The sequence below is a fragment of the Rhinolophus hipposideros genome (genome assembly GCF_964194185.1).
Source record: "Rhinolophus hipposideros genome assembly, chromosome: 15".
NCBI lineage: Eukaryota > Metazoa > Chordata > Mammalia > Chiroptera > Rhinolophidae > Rhinolophus > Rhinolophus hipposideros.
Window position 1 is genome coordinate 62,005,764 of NC_138061.1, and position 18,836 is coordinate 62,024,599.

Below are 18,836 nucleotides of genomic sequence, written 5' to 3' on the forward strand. Positions count from 1 at the left end.
TAGCTTATTCTATTTCTTCCTGTAGGATGAATTATTTCTCAGAAACCACTCTGCCATTCCTTATAATTTGGTTTCTTCAGTTTCTTTTTCATGTACCACTCCCTCACTTCCTCCCGCCCAAGTTCAGTAAATCTCTTGTCATGAATGCCAAGGGAGTTTTTCCCCACGAGGATTTTTATTACCCACGTAAATCTGGAGATACAAATGGGCTTGGCTGGAAGAGGAGAGTGGGGAAGGTTGTGTCACCGACTTCATAATCTAGACACACCTGACTTGCCTATCCAGTTACGCTACACAAAAGAAAGAGATGAGGTGGGTCTGATGTTGCCTGTTCTTAGTGAAACTACATAAGCGTTCATGGCTTATTCTAGAATCTTGACCAGGATCCATGTCAGGTTCACTAAAGGAAGAATTAATTTGTTGAATATTTATTGTTTGCATTTAATATATGAAGTAGTTGGTGTATTGTACCCCATTTCCTCCCAGTCACCTTGTAAGACAGATATTAGTATTTTTTATCCTCCATTTTAAAGCCGGAGAAACTAAAACCCAGAAAGAAATAAGTTCGTTGCTCAGAGTCACAAAGTTAACAAGTGGCAAAGGTAGAATTTAAGCTATTTTAATCCAAAGCCCTCGGGGGTTTTTTCTATAACGTGCTACCTCCCATTTGTTATTGGCAAAGTCGACTTTTTTTTTCCTTTTTAAAGAAAAGGAGTATAACAGTTAGCTATCTAGTTTCCAATGTTCCTTGTTTTTAAAATCTTTAAATCATGCCTGTCTTTCAGGCATCTCACAAGTGCTCTCATCTTCCTGGGATATAATTCACCTAGGTTAGAAGATATGAACTCATACAGAAAACAGAAACATTGCAGGATCTCTTCCTACGTCTGGGATGTCAATTCCCACTTACTGGTGTTTGGTCTATTATCTTCATTCCTATAATCATCCTTGAGACAGAAGACAAAAACAAAACAGGAGTTGAAGAAATATACATTTTCTTTCTCCTTCATCACCCACTGTCTTGTCAGTAACACATTCATGGTGATTTGTCTTCTAGCACCACCAAAGGGAACAAAGTGAACCTTTCTTTTTTCTTTACATTTTCTCTTCTGCAAGGCTAAGCTCATTTTGAACTTTAGCTTTCCTGGAACTATTCTTGGATGCTTGACACTTCTTTTATTCATCTGTTGTATACTCATTATTCCATCCTTTATGTAAGTGTTTTTCTAGATCTTGGATTAGTTCAGAGTCACTAATGTAACTCCTAACATTTTTCTCTTTCTCTTTATGATCAATTGTCAAAAAGTAAAAAACTTAGTTAAATGTGAAACTTGTCGGTTTGGAGGTTTCTAGTGATCTTGACCCATCTTCTGTGATAAAATCTCAAGTTATGGATTTACATTCACAGTTTTAAAGAATTACCTGATTATACTGAGGTTTTTCTTTTCTGGCCATCTGATATTTAAGAATAACCTGGTCAATTTCTGCCTATATTCTTGATACTTTTATGATGACAAACAGGTCCTTTGTGTGGTACAGAATGGCAGTTCTCCCAGGTAGTACTGAAATGTCAACATTCAAGTTAAGAATTTGTCAAGTACCACACTGTTAGTCAAATAAAACTTCACACATAATTGTTGGTAATCTGTTCCCATGACTATAATCTTTACTCTGCACTTATTTTCTGATCTATTAGGACACATTTCATATCTGGTTGGTGGTCTCCAAAAAATTCTCAACAATGATGTTTTTATATTTGTCCCTTTTCCTCACCACATACACATATACTTCAACTTACTTCCACATCCAGTTCGTTAGTTTCAACATAGTTGTTACATCCAGAATCTATAGTATCTTCTACCTACTCTCGAATACCTTTCCTAATTCGTCTTGTCTTTGGCCTAAGACAGCCTCCACCCTTTAGTCTGATCTTGTTTCATCCAAGTTTCAGTATTACTGTGAGATCACATTTACCCTACTAGTTTATCACTGTAATCAAATGTGTTACTTATGATTTTTAGGGAAAGATCTCATGGCTTTAAATACTAGTAAACTAAAAACAAATGAATGGCAAACAAATGCCAAAGTTTGGTGGAAAATACTTATGAACTTTTGTTTGTCTGCAATTAAGTTATGGTCTAGTGTTCTAACATACCATTCACATACATATGTTCTCCTTAAGAAAAACCATTTCAGGTCAGCTGGGTGGCTCAGTTGGTTAGAGCGTGAGCTCTGAACAACAGGGTTGCCAATTCGATTCTCTCATGGGATGGTGGGCTGCACCCCCTGCAACCAAAGATTGAAAATGGCGACTGGACTTGGAGCTGCGCTGCGCCCTCCACAACTAGATTGAAGGACAACCACTTGGAGCTGATGGGCCCTGGAGAAACACACTGTTCCCCAATATGCCCTAATAAAAATTTTAAAAAAACAACAAAACCATTTCACAGTCTTCACAACTATAAACTATTTCAGCACAAATTCTAATTTTTCAGTAATCTTTTTTTACACATAAAACGTACAAGTCCATTTTGCTCATATTTTATGAATATTTTTGCTCATATTTTATGAATATTTTTAAAAATTCATTATCAATTTAGTATGTCAAACCATTTCTAATTTTATCATTATTCTTCCTCTAGGATTCACCAAAAGCCCAGCTACGCCGGACAATAGAATGTTGTCGGACCAATTTATGTAACCAGTATTTACAACCTACACTGCCCCCTGTTGTAATAGGTAGGTTAGCCAAGAAAAGTGTGATTATGATTCTCGGTAACATATTTTCTGTTTTTAACAGTAAGTAAGCTATCCAGAATTTAACACTACAAATTATTTTTCCCTTTTAATAAGATGTGAAAGGTCATATGTTTACTTCATTTTTACTTTCATTGTCAGGTCCATTTTTCGATGGCAGCATTCGATGGCTGGTTGTGCTCATTTCTATGGCTATCTGCATAATTGCTATGATCATCTTCTCCAGCTGCTTTTGTTACAAGTAAGAAGATAATTATTTGGATGCAAAATATTTTGTTGAACATTAGATATAAACAGTTGTTCTTAAAGCCAGTGGGCAGAAACCATTAGTTGCTAAATGTAATTCAGAAACCATTAAGTTGCATTCTCTGGTTAGGTCTCCTTTAGTTAACTAGATTACAGTTTTCTTAAGGCAAAAGAGGATCTTACTACCAATCATTTAATTGGACACAACTTTATACTTCTCGTTATGTTCATTAGTACTTGTGGTTTTCTTATTTATGGTATATTGAAATTTTATGTCTGAATATTTAAAACCTGTCCCAAGAAACCAACTATATTACCATTTTTCAGTTATTTGGGCCTTAAGAATTGTTTGCATTTAGTCATGATTTCAGAAGAAGTCAAAAGAGAAGAGTAATGAGAGGAGGACATAAATTTCAAAATAGAACATCATCTTAGTAGCATATGAATAGACAGAGATATCAATGGAACAGGTTACTAAACCCATAAATAGACACAAGTATAAAAAGAAATGTAGTATGTGATAAAGGTAACATTTCAAATCACTGAGGAAAAGAAATTTTCAAAAATAATCTCAAAGTATGGAAGACCTTTGTGAGTTTTGACAAAAAAACTTAGAGTAGATAAATGCTATGCTTGCGTCCTCTCATGACCATCTCAAAATTACAACTGCACAACAACCATTATTAAGAATCACCTGAAGTCAAGCTGAACAGAAGTCCTGTAACTAAGGATATACAGAACTCACCCCGAGACTGGTGGAAGGGCAGAGATACAAACTGGGCTGGTCCCACACCACATGTGGCAGTTAAAAAATCAGGAGGGATATCTTGGCTGCAGAGGACCCCCTGCTGGAAGAGCAGGGGGTCCCAACCCCACACCAGGCTCCCCAGCCCAGGGTTCCAGTGCCGGGAGGAGAAATCCCTGCAACTTCTGACTAAAAACCAGAGGAGGTTGTTGCTGATTGAGACAGAGGGCAGCTGGAGTCCCAGGTATTCCTCTTAAAGGGCCCATGCATGGACTTAACTTACGGACAGACTACTTACTCTGAGCTCCATCAGCAACTTGAAAGTTGCCAGGGACATATGGGGAGGAACCGAATTGTCTGGCTTCAGGACAGGGGCTGGAGGGACAGCTTTCTCCCAGACAAATGCTGGCAGAAGCCATTCATTGAGCCCTCCCCACTCTCAGCACACAGATACATGCAGATACAGGCGGGCACCAGATCCAAGTCCCCATCAACCTGGATAACACTGTTCACCCACCTTGGTGATTTCCTGAGAGCCTATCCAACTTGCGGGCCCAGCCAAGCGGCCTCCCGTGGCTTTTCCATACAGATAGCCTGTCTTGGCTCATGCTGTGGACTTTCCTAAAATCTCTGAAAGGTTCACAAACCCCAAACAAGCAGAATCTGGCCTTGGCGTGCCCCATACCTCTTGCTGAGTGGTCCCAAGCCTGGCACTAGTGGCAACCAGCCTCAGTTTGCAGCTTAACCTCTTCCAGGTACTTCCAAGCCCAGCACAAATGGCAGCCATCTGCAGATCACTCTGTCTCACACCAAGTGGCCCCAAACGGCACAGGCAGCAGCTAACCTTGGCCTGCAACAGAGACCCTCCCAAGAGACCCCAAAACCAACACGCTGGTGACCAGCTTCAGACTACACCAGAGCACCACCCAACCATCTCCACAAACAACACACCCAAAGGGCAGACTGAGAAGACACCAGAACCCCATTAAAGTGAATCCTGCTCTGTAAGGTCAGACCCTGTACAACAGCTCCTCCATTATAGTCACAGCCAGTTGTCACAACCAATCGGCCCAAGGGTCAGTCCCTCCCATTAACATACAAACAGCAACCAAGTCTCAACTACAACAGGAGGGCACACAAAACCCTCACAAGGGACACACCTGGAGCATCCGGCTCTGGTGACCAGGAAGTTTGCACCACTGGGCCCCACAGGATACCTACTACATAAAGTCACTCTGCTTAGACCAGGAGACAGGGGCTCTACCTAATACACAGAAACAAACACAGGGAGACACAGCCAAAATGGGGAGACAAAGAAACATGTCCCAAATGAAAGAACAGAATAAAGCTCTAGAAAAAGAACTAAACAAAATGGAGACAAGTAATCTATGAGACTCAGAGTTCCAAACACTGGTTACAAGGATGCTCAGTGAACTTTGGGGAAAAGTAAATGAATTCAGTGAGAACTTTAACAAAGAGACAGGAAACATAAAAATGGAGATAGAAAACATAAAAAAGAACCAGTCAGAAATAAAGACTACAATAACAGAAATAAAGAATACATTAGAGGAAATCAACAGTAGATTAGATGAAGCAGAAGACCGAATCAGCGATTTAAGAAACAAGTTAGCAGAAAACAGCCAATCAGAACAGCAAAAACAAAAAAGAATTCAAAGAAATGAGAGTTTAAGGGACCTCTGGGACAACATCAAGCTTACCAACATTTGTATCATAGGGGTACCAAAAGGAGAAGAGAGAGAGCAAGGAATTAAAAACCTATTTGAAGAAATAAAGATGGAAAACTTCCCTAACCTGGTAAAGGAAATAGACATACAAGCCCCCATAAGTGCAAAGTCCCCAACAAGATGAACCCAAACAGGCCCACACCAAGACACATCATAATGGAAATGCCAAAAGTAAAGACCAAAGAGGGAATCTTAAAAGCAGCAAGAGAAAGGAGTTAGTTTCTCAACGCTCCACACAAGGGAGCTCTCATAAGGCTGTCAGCTGATTTGTCAACAGAAACTTTGCAGGCCAGAAGGGATTGGCTTGAAATATTCAAAGTGATGAAAAGAAAGTACCTACAACCAAGATTACTCTACCCAGCAAGGCTATCATTTAGAATTGAAAGACAGGTCATGAGCTTCCCAGACAAGAAAAACCTAAAGAAGTTCATCGTCACCAAGCCAGTATTACAAGGAATGTTAGAGGGACTTCTTTAAGAAGAGGAAGAAGGAAAAAAGAAGATCGAAACTATAAATAATAAAATGGCAAGAACTACTTATCTATCAACATTTACTTTAAATATAAATGGATTAAATGCTCTAATCAAAAGACATAGGGTAGCTGAATGGATAAGAAAATTAGACCCTTTCCTATGCTGCCTACAAGAGACTCACTTCAGATTGAAAGACATAGACTGAAAGTAAAGGGATAGAAAAAGGTATTGCATAAAAATGGAAACAAGCGAAAAACTGGAGTGGCAATACATACCAGGAAAAATAGACTTTAAAAGAAAGCCTATCACAAGAGACAAAAAGGATGCAGTAATTCCACTTCTGGGTATTTATCCAAAGACACCCAAAAATGCTACTTGGAAGGGACATCTACATCCAAATGTTCATTACAGCATTGTTTACAATGGTCAATCCAAAAAAAACATAATGATCAAACAAAACAGTAGCAAACTCATAGACACAGATAACTTTTTGATGGTTGCCAGATGGGAGGGGTGTTGGGGGATGAGCGAAAAGGGGGAAGGAATTAAGAAGTACAAACTGGTAGTTACAAAATGGTCATGGGTATGTAAAGCATAAGGAATATACTCAATAATATTGTAATAACTATGGTGTCACATGATTACTAGATTTATCAGAGTGATCACTTTGTAAGTTATGTAAATGTCTAATCACTATGTGGTACACCTAAAATTAATTTAATATTGTATGTCAACTGCAATTGAAAATGATTTAAAAAAATAAATCCCCCTCCAACCCTATCAGGAAAAAAACTTAGGAGCCAGAAACCCTTAAAATTGAAAAAAAGAAAAGATTGATGGTATCAACTACACAAAAATATTAATAAAACTTTACTATGTGGCAGAAACTACCATTAGCTGTCAGAAGACCGACTACCAGTGAAAAACTCTGGCAGCTCATGTTACAAAGAACTGATTTTCTCGAACATGAAGAGCTTCTATAAGTCAGGAAGAAAAAATGTAGCAAGTCATTGGGAAAATAGTTCACAAAAATGAACACATGATTTATCTAAAAACTACATGTGGCTCTTAAAAAAACTTTATTAAAAGATGCCTCAAGAAAGCTCATAATATGAAAAATATATACTAAAGTCATACTGAGATATTGTTTGTCACCTGTTATACTGGCAAAGATTTAAATGTTTGATAATAGGTATTTCAGATAAAGAGGCAGATTGAGCATACTTATTCACTTTTGCTCCCCCCCCACTAAAACAGCAATAGTTTTTAACTTCTTTGTCCTACCAGGACAAGGAGCACAGAAGTTAACAGTAAAACACTTTGGAACCTGTGAAGCATATGAATTAGTAAGTAACTTGATAAACCTAAAAAGGCTAGAGCCAAAAAGCAACCAGTTTATACTGTCGAATTCTCCGAGAAGTTCAGGAATTGACAGTACCATTTATCTCTGAAAGTGAAGTTGAAAGTGGCAGTAAAGCCAAGAAAATTGCTTAAAAGACTATTTTTTAGAAAGTCACAGGTTGTGTAGGTTACCTAATACTGCATTAAGAAATCATGCCCAAACTTAGCGGCTTAAAACAGCAGTTGTTATCTCTCACTGTTTCCGTGGGTCAGGAATTCAGGAGTGACTTGACTGGTTGGCTCAGGATCTTACCTGAAGGCTCGACTGCAGCTGATAGGTCAGCTTCCAAGGTAGCTCACCTCCAAGGCTCAAAGTTGGCAGGAGACCTCAGTTCCTGTCGTGTGAGCCTCTCTAGGACCGCCACAGTATGAAGCCTGGCTTTCCCCCAGAGCGAGTGATCTGGGAGACCAAGGTGGAAGCTGCAATGCTATTCATGATCTAGACTCAGAAGTCACATCATCACTTCCGCCATATTCTGTTGGTCACACAGGTCAGCCCTAAGTGTATTATGGGAGGAAAGTAAACAGGACATGCATACCAAGAGGTGAGGATCTTTGCAGGCCATTTTGGATGCCAAGTACCACAGACTTTGAGATCTCCACTCCTATTGTGAATAATCATGTGACATTTTCACCATCTCCCTAACAGAAGGCTAGAAGTATATTCTCTGGAAAGAATAAAAACAAGATTCTCATCTGTGATACCCTATTATTGAGGGTCAGCATTATAGTAAAAACAAAGAGACAGTGAACCATTTATGTACTGATTGGTGGCCTTGCAACCCTTTCAGAATCTTGTCAACGCGGCTGCCTCGAGACAACAAATAGGAAGATTCTTCTTAGGGAAATCCCACAGCACAAGAGAAACAACCTAAACATACTGACATTAGGTCTCAGTGAAATGGCCCAGACAGATTATCTTGTACAGAAGCCTGTAATTAGTAAGCCCCACTCACGTACTAACAGCTGCCAATCAGGCAGTAAAGGACATTGATCCCTGAGAAACAGGAAACAAATGAGCTGAGCCTTATGATTGCCCAGCTTACTACCTGAAGATAGTTTCTGGCTGCAGGACACAGAAGGAGCCCAGATGTAGCCCAGTGGACTGTGAATCAAGGAGACACAGCTGAGAGTCTGGGAGAGAACAGCAGCTGTGGTTTATAGGAGAGAGCACTGGAGAGGACAGAGCCTCGCAGAGAAAGAATCTGGAAAACTGCAGAATCCCACTGAATATTTACCAGAGTCTTGATCAGCGAGTATAAGTAAGGAAGCTACCCAAGGCTGGGAACGAATACCTGAAAAGATTGAAGGAAACAGAATTTGGTGCTCACGCACGCAAGGCTGGGAATAGTGTCTGTTCCCACAAGCTATGAGACTTGAAAGTCACAGGATCTTGCCTCCAGTACTGGGGAATAATTACCCCTAACTAAACATGGTTCTGGTCCTATCTCAAAGCAAGACCCAAAAGGATCGTACTATTTCTAGATAGCTACATCTTAGAACAAAGCTCAAGGATAGTTATAGGATTACAGAAATACCCAGCACTCAACAAAGTAAAATTCACAGTATCTGCCATCCAATCAACGATTAAACAATTACCAGGTATGCAAAAAGTAGGAAAATACAACCCATAATGAGGGGGAAAATTAAGCAATCGGTACCACTAACCCAGAACCAATATGGATTTTAGAATTAGCAGACAAGGGCATTAAAACAGTTAATATAACTGTATTTTGCATGTTGAAAAATTAAATAGAGACATGAAAAATATGTCTCTATCAAATCAAACTCCAGGAAATGAAATCTGTGATATTTGAGGTCAAATATACACTGGGTGAGATTAATGACAGTGAACAGGAAGACAGAATAGAAAGTAAACAAACATTAGAAAAAGAACTTAGAATATTAATTGAGCACCATTGAGCTGTAGCACTTCAAATGGCCTAAAGCGTGTGTGTGTGTGTATGTAGTTAGAGTTCCCAAAGAAGAGGGGACAGAAAAAATATTTTAAGAAATAATGACCAAAATTTTCCTAATGTAGTGAAAACTATAAACCCATGGATCCAAAAAGCTTAGCAAACTCTTAGTACAAGAAACATGAAAAACTACACCAAGGCACAATATCATCAAATTGCTCAAAACCAGTGTTAAAGAGAAAAAATGTTAATGCAATCAGGAAAAAAAAGGCAAATTATGTACAGAGCTAAGGATGGTAGCCAACTTTTCATGGGAAACAATACAAGCAAGAATATTAGTGAAGCACCATCTTTAAAGTAGTCAAAGGAAAAAGTCATGAACCTAGAATTCTATACTCGGAAAATATTTTTCAAAAATGAAGGTGAAATGAAGACTTTCAGACATACAAAAGCTTGAAAGACTTCATCACCAGCAGATCTGCACAAGAAATGTTAAAGGAAATTCCTCAAGTAGAAAAAAAATTATGCCAGGTAGAAATATGCAGCTACACAAAAGAATGAAAAGCCCTGGAAATGGGGATCAAAGAAACCTGACACAAACTAATAATGTCTTTTAAGATTAACTGGAGAGAACATTTGTCTCAGATTCAAGCCATGGGCACCTAGAGCAGTTTATAAAATACACAGGCACCACAAAACGTTCCTTTAGACTCCTTTTACAGTTTTGAGCTAAATATTTCAGAGAACTTCATGATTGCCCTGTATATATACCTTTTGAATTTTATGTACTAGTTTTATCTACTTGAAGACCAATTATTAACCAGACTTACAAGATTAGTAATTTAGTGTGTTCGTTCACATTTAACTCGATTTTAACAAGACACAAATTTCTATCTATAACAAGCCATAAAAGGATAAGATTAAAGTTAAAGAGGGGTATATATTTCCACATACTGAGATTAGTCTCTTTTTTGTATCTCATTAATATTTTGTTTTACTTCTTTTCTGATGACTGTTTTCTTCTAATCTAGAAAAATTTACGAATTTATTCTTCTTGAATCAATTTACATTCATGATAACATGGTCCTCAAAATCAATACCTTCTCCAAAACGTCCTCTCTAGCCTCCCTTTGTTCTAGATTTGCTGTCATTTCTGTTCCATTCTGCCAGTTCTTTGTACTTTCCTCTGACACCGAATTTGTCCTTTTTGGTAAATGATTTCTTGGACCCTTAAAAAAGTGGTTAGATACCATATTCCACCCCTAAAACATTTTGTACTTTGACCTAACATTTTTTTATTTGCAATCATGTGTTTACTTACTCATAATCAGTTCCCTAGAGTCTGCCTTTCCCATTGGATAGGAACCTCAGTGATAGCAGAGATTACTTCTCCATCGATGTTGATGATGGCTGGCTGATAAATTGCCGCTGTTCTGTTGAAGTATTAAGGATGAACATGGTGAATCAGTGTCCTCCGTGCTTGACACACAACCTCCCCTTGACTCAGAATGTCTGCTTTGAAGCAGTATCACAGATAAATTTATCAGATACAAAGCCCTCTTCCAGCTTTACAATCAGCCCATCATCCATCTGTACTGCCATCAGGGGACATCTCAGTCCCACAGTAGTTTAGTATTAAAAATAATGATTTTGAAAGTAATTGCAGCAAAAAATGTTGCCAATGTTTCATTTAATAAAAAAGATAATAAACACTTATTGTATACCTAAAAAAGGATCTGCCGTGGCCTGCCCAGTGGCTCAGGTGGTTGGAGCTCTGTGCTCCTAATGCCGAAGGCTGCCGGTTCGATTCCCACATGGGCCAGTGGGCTCTCAACCACAAGGTTGCCTGTTTGATTCCTCAACTCCCACAAGGGATGGTGGGCTGCTCCCCTGCAACTAACAACAGCAACTGGATCTGGAGCTGAGCTGCGCCCTCCACACTAAGATTGAAAGGAAAACAACTTAACTTGGAAAAAGTCCTGGAAGTACACACTGTTCCCCTTCCCCAATAAAATCTTAAATAAAAAATAAAATAAAATAAAAAAGAGGAACTGCCAATCAGCTTTAAAGTGATTAAAAATAAGAAAAAAGTATTTTATATTCATGTTTATTTTTATCATTTTTCAGCACTTTTCCTTTATTTGTGTAGTTCCAAGTTTCATTTGGTATATTCCTTCTGTCCGAAGAACTTCCTTTACTTAATTTCGCGCATGTAGGTCTACTGGCCATGACTTCTCTCAGCTTTTGTTTGTCTGAAAAACCTTTTGCCTTCATTTTCCAAAGGTATTTGCACTGGATATAAAATTCTTGGTTGACTAGTTTATCCTTACAGATGTCACTTCATTGTTTCTGTTTACACAGTTTCTTTCATAATTCTTATGTTTGGTCCACTGTATGTAATTTTTTTTCATGGCTTTTTTTAAGACTTTCCCTTTATCTTTAGTTTTGAACAATTTGACTACAATATATTTAAGATATGTGTGTTTCTTTTTTGGTATTTACTCTAATTTGAGATTTACTGAGCTTTTTGACTCTGTGGCTTGATGTCTTTCATTATTTTTGCAAAATTATTGTCTACTATGTTCTCAAATAGTTTCTGTTCCTTTCTCTTTCTGTTCTTGTTTTGAGACTAATTATACATATTTAAAATTAGTTGATATTGTCCCGCAACTCTTTTATTCTTTATTGTAAATTTTTCTCATTATTTTTCCTCTTTGCTTTTTGGTTCAGGTAATTTCTGTTCATCTATTTACAAGTTAGTTTTTATTTTCCTCAACTGTGTCCAGTCCATTGATAAACCTAGCAAAGGAATTCTTCATCTCTGCTATCATATTTTACACTTCTAGCATTTCTATTTGACTCCATCCATTTCTCTGCTGAAATTTTCTATTTTTTGATTCATGTTGTCCACATTTTCCACTAGATGCTTTACCATTTTGATCATAGTTATTTTGAGGTATCTGTTTGAAAGTTCCAACAGGAGTCATCTCTGAGACTGGGTCTATTGATTGCCTTACCTCTTGACGCTGGGCTGTTATTCCTTGCTTTTTAAAAGGGTGTTTCATAACTTTTGATTGAATGCTATACATCATGTTTAGAATTACAGAGACTGAGATTTAAAAATACATATATCGCAGGGTTTTTGGGAAAGCAAAAATAATCATTGTATACAGTGAGTTCCACACGTGGATAGAGTTTACCTAGTCATCATAATGCAAACATTGAATATTGATCTAAATAAATGCCATGCTATAACTGTGCTGGGAGGATGTGAGAAGTATTTCTGTTTGGGAGAGGGGCAGGAATATTAAATGCTGAGTTAAATCCTCATCTTCCACAGTGTGAAGTCAGTGGTAAAAGACTAAGTCTAAAGACTGAAAATGTCAATATAAGAATGTTATTTAGTAACAGTGAGGTAAACATTAAACAAATCAGTTTAGAAACATGAAAATGTTTGGTTCTGAGAAGTGCAAAATGGGTGCGAAGAGGAGAGGAGATGAGATGGGAGCTACTGCTTTGTTACTAAGCCACAAAGAACTACAGTAAGTCCTCACTTAATGTAGTTGATAGGTTCTGTGACTTTAAGTGAAATGAAGTATAATAAAATCAGTTTTACCGTATCCTAATTGATATAAACAAGAGTTAAGTTCCTGTGGCATCTCTTCAATATTATAATGAAACAACATTGTTTGAGGACTTGCTGTATATAACTTTTAAAAACAGACAGATATAGAACTTTGATAAAATTAAAAACAAAGTTCTGAAAGTTCAGAAGGGTGTGGATGAAACTTTGGGGAAAACGTGCATTCTCATATAATGATGGAGAGATAATAACTGGCATAACTTTCAGGGAGGTGAATAGGATATTCCATCAAAATTCCAAATTTATTTCTAACTTGGACTGCAGATTTGTCAAAAATTTTTCTAATTTCAGCTTTGTGTGAACACTAGAAACTATCTAAATGTTACCAGTAAGGGAATGATTAACAGCCATACAATAGCATACTGTTTAACCATTAAAGAAAATGGAAGCTATTTGTGCAGTGCTGTGGAAAAATCCCCGATATATATGGCAAAGTTAAAAAGCAAGACGCAGAACAGTACCATTTCTGGAAGAAAAAAGAGGGAGAGATCAACACCAATGTATAAGTTTTTGTTTGAATATGTATAAATGGTCTCCGTAAGATTGCCCAAGAAACTGGAAATAGGTCCAGTTCTAGGAACATGAAGTTGATGGCTTAGGGATAGAGGTGGGAGGAAGATTTCTCACTGTGTACCCTTTTGTGCCTTTTGAATTTTAAACCATTTAAGTCAGTTATCCATATTAACATAAAAGTACAATTACAAACATGGTTATGTATATTTGGCTATCTATATGGAAAATTAATTTGACTTGTTCCCTAATTTCCATTCTATACTGTAAGTTCTAAATGGAGAGAAACATGATTTTTAAACCTTGAAAATGTATTTATGACATTAGGGTTCAGAAGACTGTCTTAAACAGGACACAAAAGCATATGTCAAAAAGGAGGAAACAGTTGATGAATTTAATTTGACAGCATTAAAATTAAAAACTGACATGAAACACCATAAATAGAATGACATGACAATGACAACTGAGAGGAGACTCTTATAACACATAATTATCCAAGATTTAGTATCCAGGTTACATAAAGAACTCCTATGAATCAATAAAAAAAAAAAAAGATAAATCGCCCTGATTAAATAATGTACAAAAAGTAGAAATAGACACTTCACAGAGAAAAACAAAATCTCAACCTCCCTCGTAATCAGGGAATAACAAACGAAAACAAGTCAGTATTTCATACCCATTAGGTTGGCAAAAGTCAAAAAATATGGCAGTTCCCAGTTTGGATTGGAATATGGAAAAATGGACATTGTCATGTACTTTTGGTGGAAGTATAAATTATTCCACTTTGAAGAGCAATTTGGTGGATGTCAAATTGAAAGTGTATGTACCTGCAGGAAATTCTTACACATCTTCACAAGGGACAGGCACAAAAATGGTTTTTGCGGCCCTGTTTATATTAACAAATTTTTGGAAATAACTAAGTACAGCATTGGGGTAAATTGTGGCAAATTCATAACAGGAACACTAGATATAATTAAAATCCTTTCCTTGACAGAATAGTAGGGAATAAGTCCATGGATGGATTCCCGATCCAGGCCTCTGGGTTTGGATCCCAGTTTCTCCACCTGGACACCTGTGTGACTTGGGGCAAATGATGAACCTCATTTGTAAAATGGGAACAATAGTACTTACCTCTTAGGAGTTTTGTAAAGATGAAGTAAGTCGTAGAGCAATGGCTGGCACACAGCATCAACAAAAGTAAGCTGTTGGTTTTTACATGTATCAACATGGTTAAATATGTAAAACATGAGTGTTTTTTATTAAAAAGCAAGGTATAAAAGATTAATGTAACATGCCATTTATGTAAATTTGTATCCAGAGAAACAAAGTTGTTTATAAATATTTACAATTATGGTAAAAGCATAAATACATACATTAGAAGGCTATAATCACCTTTAGGATGTTTGTCTTTTAAGAGTAAAGAAGGGAAGTAGAATTATCGGAAATATCTAGAGCTTCAAATATTTATAATGTTTATTTTAAATATATCTAAGATAAACATGGCATAATGTTAATATTTATTAAGTGGTGTACACATGGGTGCCAATTAAATTAATCTCTACCTTCCTGTATATTTGAATCTTCCATAATTTGAAATTTTAAAGAGAAACCTTTAAAAATATCAGAATGAATTAAGAGAACTTGTTTGATTTCTTTTCCATAAACTTCTTTTCCGTTTTTAAGAAATGGAAATATGTTTACTGTTCATTTTGATATAAAGTACATACTTACAAATTCCAATGAAAATACTTGTGTAAAGTAGAAAGTGTATATTCTACATCCCCAGAAATAACTTAATTACAACTTGCTATACATCCTTTCTGATCTTTTTAGACATATGTAAATATATTATTTAAAATTTTTAATAGCTAGATCACACTTTACATGCTATTTTTAAATCTGTTTTCTTTTTCGCTTGTGAATACACCGTGTACATCTGTTCATTTTAACATGATACACAGAACTCTACCTCATAAACTCCATTTCTGGACATTACTTTAACATGATCCTCTGATAAGACTGATTTTGATATGATCATGTCTGAAGGAAGGATAATGGTGTTGACAACCTCAGGATTTTCTTACTTTGATCTTTATAGTTTTAGGATTTCAATGTAGACTATTTTCTTCTTTTTTAAAAGACACTATTGCAAGAGCATCTCAAGCAGACGTCGTTACAATCGTGATTTGGAACAGGATGAAGCATTTATTCCTGTTGGAGAATCCTTAAAAGACCTTATTGACCAGTCGCAAAGTTCCGGTAGTGGGTCTGGACTACCTTTATTGGTGAGAGAAACTATCATATGAACATGAGTGGTTTTTTGATACAGAATGTGTCCGCATATGTAGGTTGCATAATTACTGCAGATTAGGGAACATTGTTACACATATTTTTTCCTTCTTGGAAAAAGATGGCTACAGTAGTACAAGATGAAATTAGTTCAATATAAGAAATATGAAACAACAAAAAATAGGATAGTCAAGTAAGATAGAGCCACAGCAAGTTAGGAAAAAAGATATGGTCATAAAGTGAGTTAGCTCACAAGTTTTACTTTCAGCAGCCAACTTGAAAAGAGGAACCAGGTATACGATTCCTTACATCGGTAAGGTTAAACAGATTATCGTGAGTAGTATAACTATTTCAGATTCTGAAATCAAAGGGAAGTTTCTCTCACATATCTTCATACAGAGGATACTTCCCTAAATATAATGCCGTATTACCAAGCACAGTTCATAAAAATAATTTTAAAGAGAGCTATTAATAATTCTAAGAGGATTATATGTTAAGACAATACTCAGATGTAGGGGCCCAGAGGACCCTTATAATAAATACCAGCTATTCAGATAGGTATTTGTTAACATATATTTATCTCTAATTTAAAATTTCATTGAATTAAATAGTTCTGTAATTGAATTGGAAAGGTAAAGTAAAACTGTCTTTATATGCTTACAACATGATTGTCTATGTAAAAAAATCTCAAGAATGATACCATAAAGCTACGACAACCAATAAGTGAGATTAGCATGGTTGCAAAATATAATGTCATTGTACAAAAACCACTGAATTTATGTAAACTGGCAAAAAACAATTAGGAGTTAAAATTTTAAAAGCTGTCAGTTGGATTAGCAACAAAAAATTCAATATTTTGGAATGAACTTAACAAAATTTATTAAGACCTGTACACTGAACATTAGAAAACATTGCCAAAAGAAATGAACACAGCCCTGAATAAGTGGAGACATATGTCTATCCTGTTTGTGAATCAGAGGACTCAGGATTAAGATTTCAGTTTTCCTAAAATTGACTTATATTTTCCGTTCAATGTAAATCAAAATCAGAGCAAACTTTTGTAGAAATTGATTAGCTGATTCTAACATTTATACAAAATGAAAGGACCTAGAAGAGCCAAAATAATTTTGAAAAAGAAAACAAAGAGGATTCCTCTACCCGATCCTGGACTTAGTGTAAAGCTACAGTGATTAACACTGTGGAGCTGGCATAAGGATAAATATGGGTGTCAGTGAAACAGAACAGAGTCTAGAAATGGGCATATACCATTGCCCCAAAAATAAGACCTGACCGGAAAATAAGCCCTAGCATGATTTTCAATAAGACATCCCCTGAACATAAGCCCTAATGCGTCTTTTGGAGCAAAACGTAATATAAGACCTGGTCTTATTTTCGGGGAAACACATGATTTTTAATAAGACATCCCCTGAAAATAAACCCCAGTGTGTCTTTTGGAGCAAAACTTAATATAAGACCAGGTCTTATTTTCAGGGAAACACGGTGTATATATATGATCAGTTGATTCGGGTGCTAGAGTAATTCAGTGGGAGAAAAGATAGTCTGTTCAACAAATAGTGCAAGAAAAATTGCATGTCCATTTGCCACAAAGTGGATGTCAACCCTTTCCTCACTCCATGTACAAAATTACCTTGAAATGGAGCATAGATCTAAATGTAAAAGATAAAGTATACAACTTTTAAAAGAAAATGTTTTAGAACACTCATTGTGACCTTGGGTCAAGCAAAGATTTCTTAGCACACAAAAGGCATGAATTGTTTTTTAAAATGATAAATTGGGCTAAGACTGTCTCCTCAGAAGACACGTCTAAGAAAATGAAAAAAACAAGTCACCAATTGGCAAAGGCGATCTGATAAAGAATTTGTGTTGCAGAATATATATAAAGAACTTCTACAGCTCAGTAATAAGACAAACTATTTCAATTTTTTAATCAATAAAAAATTTGAATAGACACTTTCCCAAAGAAGATAGAAGAATGGCAGATAAGCATATGAAACAATCCTCAGCATCATGGGGAAATGCAAACTAACACAGTGAGATGCTACCATGCATCCCCTCCCATCCCCTCCGTGGCTAAGACTCAGGATATCAGCTGAAAATCGTACATTGCTGATTGAAATGCACAATGGTACAGCCACTTGGGGAAATTGTTTGACAGTTGACGGTAAACTTAAGCACACACAGTGAAGCCGTCCCTTCTGCTAAGAGAATAGCAAAGAACTGTGCAAACATGTCCAAAGACCTGAATGTAAATGTGTATAGCAGGTTTATTCATAATAGATGTAAATTGTAAACAACCCAAAAGTTCATCAGTGGGTAATTGGATAAACAAGTGGTGGTACAGTCATAGAGTGGAACCCGACTCATCAGTAAGAGAAACAAACTACTGATAACGCGCAACAACATAGATGAATTTGAGAGTGTTTTATGCTAAGTGAAAAAACTGAGACACAAAAGGCTATATATTACATGTTTCCATTTACGTGGTACTCTATAAAGGCAAACTCTACAGTTTCTGTCCCTACGGACAGAAAACAGACCAGTGATGCCAGGGACTGGGGATGGGTGGGCAGGGGATTGACTTGAAAGAGGGGAGCTTTTCTGGGTGATGGATGTACTATGTATCTTAAGTGTGGTATTGGTGGTTATATGACTTTACATTTGTCAAAACAGTTCTCAAAAACAGTGAATTTTATTGTATATAAATTATGCACCAATAATCCAGACTTTGAAAAAAATTATAGAAGGATTATTAAATAAAATGATACATAAAGTAGGTTAGCTTAGGTGTGCACAAAATATAGCCCATTTTAGTGTGCATTCCAATCTGGACCTTTGTGTTCTCTTTAATTTAGGATGACCACTATGCTTCTGAAAATGAAAGGTAACAATCAGCGTACATCTTTCATTGAAGAAATATTAATGAAAGCACTTAGTGTACTCCAGGAGTTGTCTTAAATACATACCTATGTTCTGTGAGCAGAGTGGGATGGAATTCTAACAAATGCGTATGTGAATAATAATAGATTATAATTGTGATAAGTGCAGCAACTGAAAAGTCTATGTGTGCTATGAAGATGCTGAACAGAGCAA

The 18,836-nt window shown here is 36.6% G+C and overlaps 1 protein-coding gene across 2 annotated transcripts in view; it reads left to right on the forward strand.

Annotated features, from left to right (window-relative positions):
- Window positions 1-18,836, forward strand: part of BMPR1A (bone morphogenetic protein receptor type 1A) — a 138,144-nt gene that overhangs the window by 109,951 nt on the left and 9,357 nt on the right. For both annotated transcript variants that reach the window (XM_081074672.1, XM_081074671.1), the window contains 3 exons: window positions 2,643-2,739; window positions 2,899-2,998; window positions 15,577-15,721. In XM_081074672.1, coding sequence (XP_080930798.1) covers window positions 2,643-2,739; window positions 2,899-2,998; window positions 15,577-15,721 — 342 coding nt within the window. The remainder of the gene's footprint in view (window positions 1-2,642; window positions 2,740-2,898; window positions 2,999-15,576; window positions 15,722-18,836) is intronic.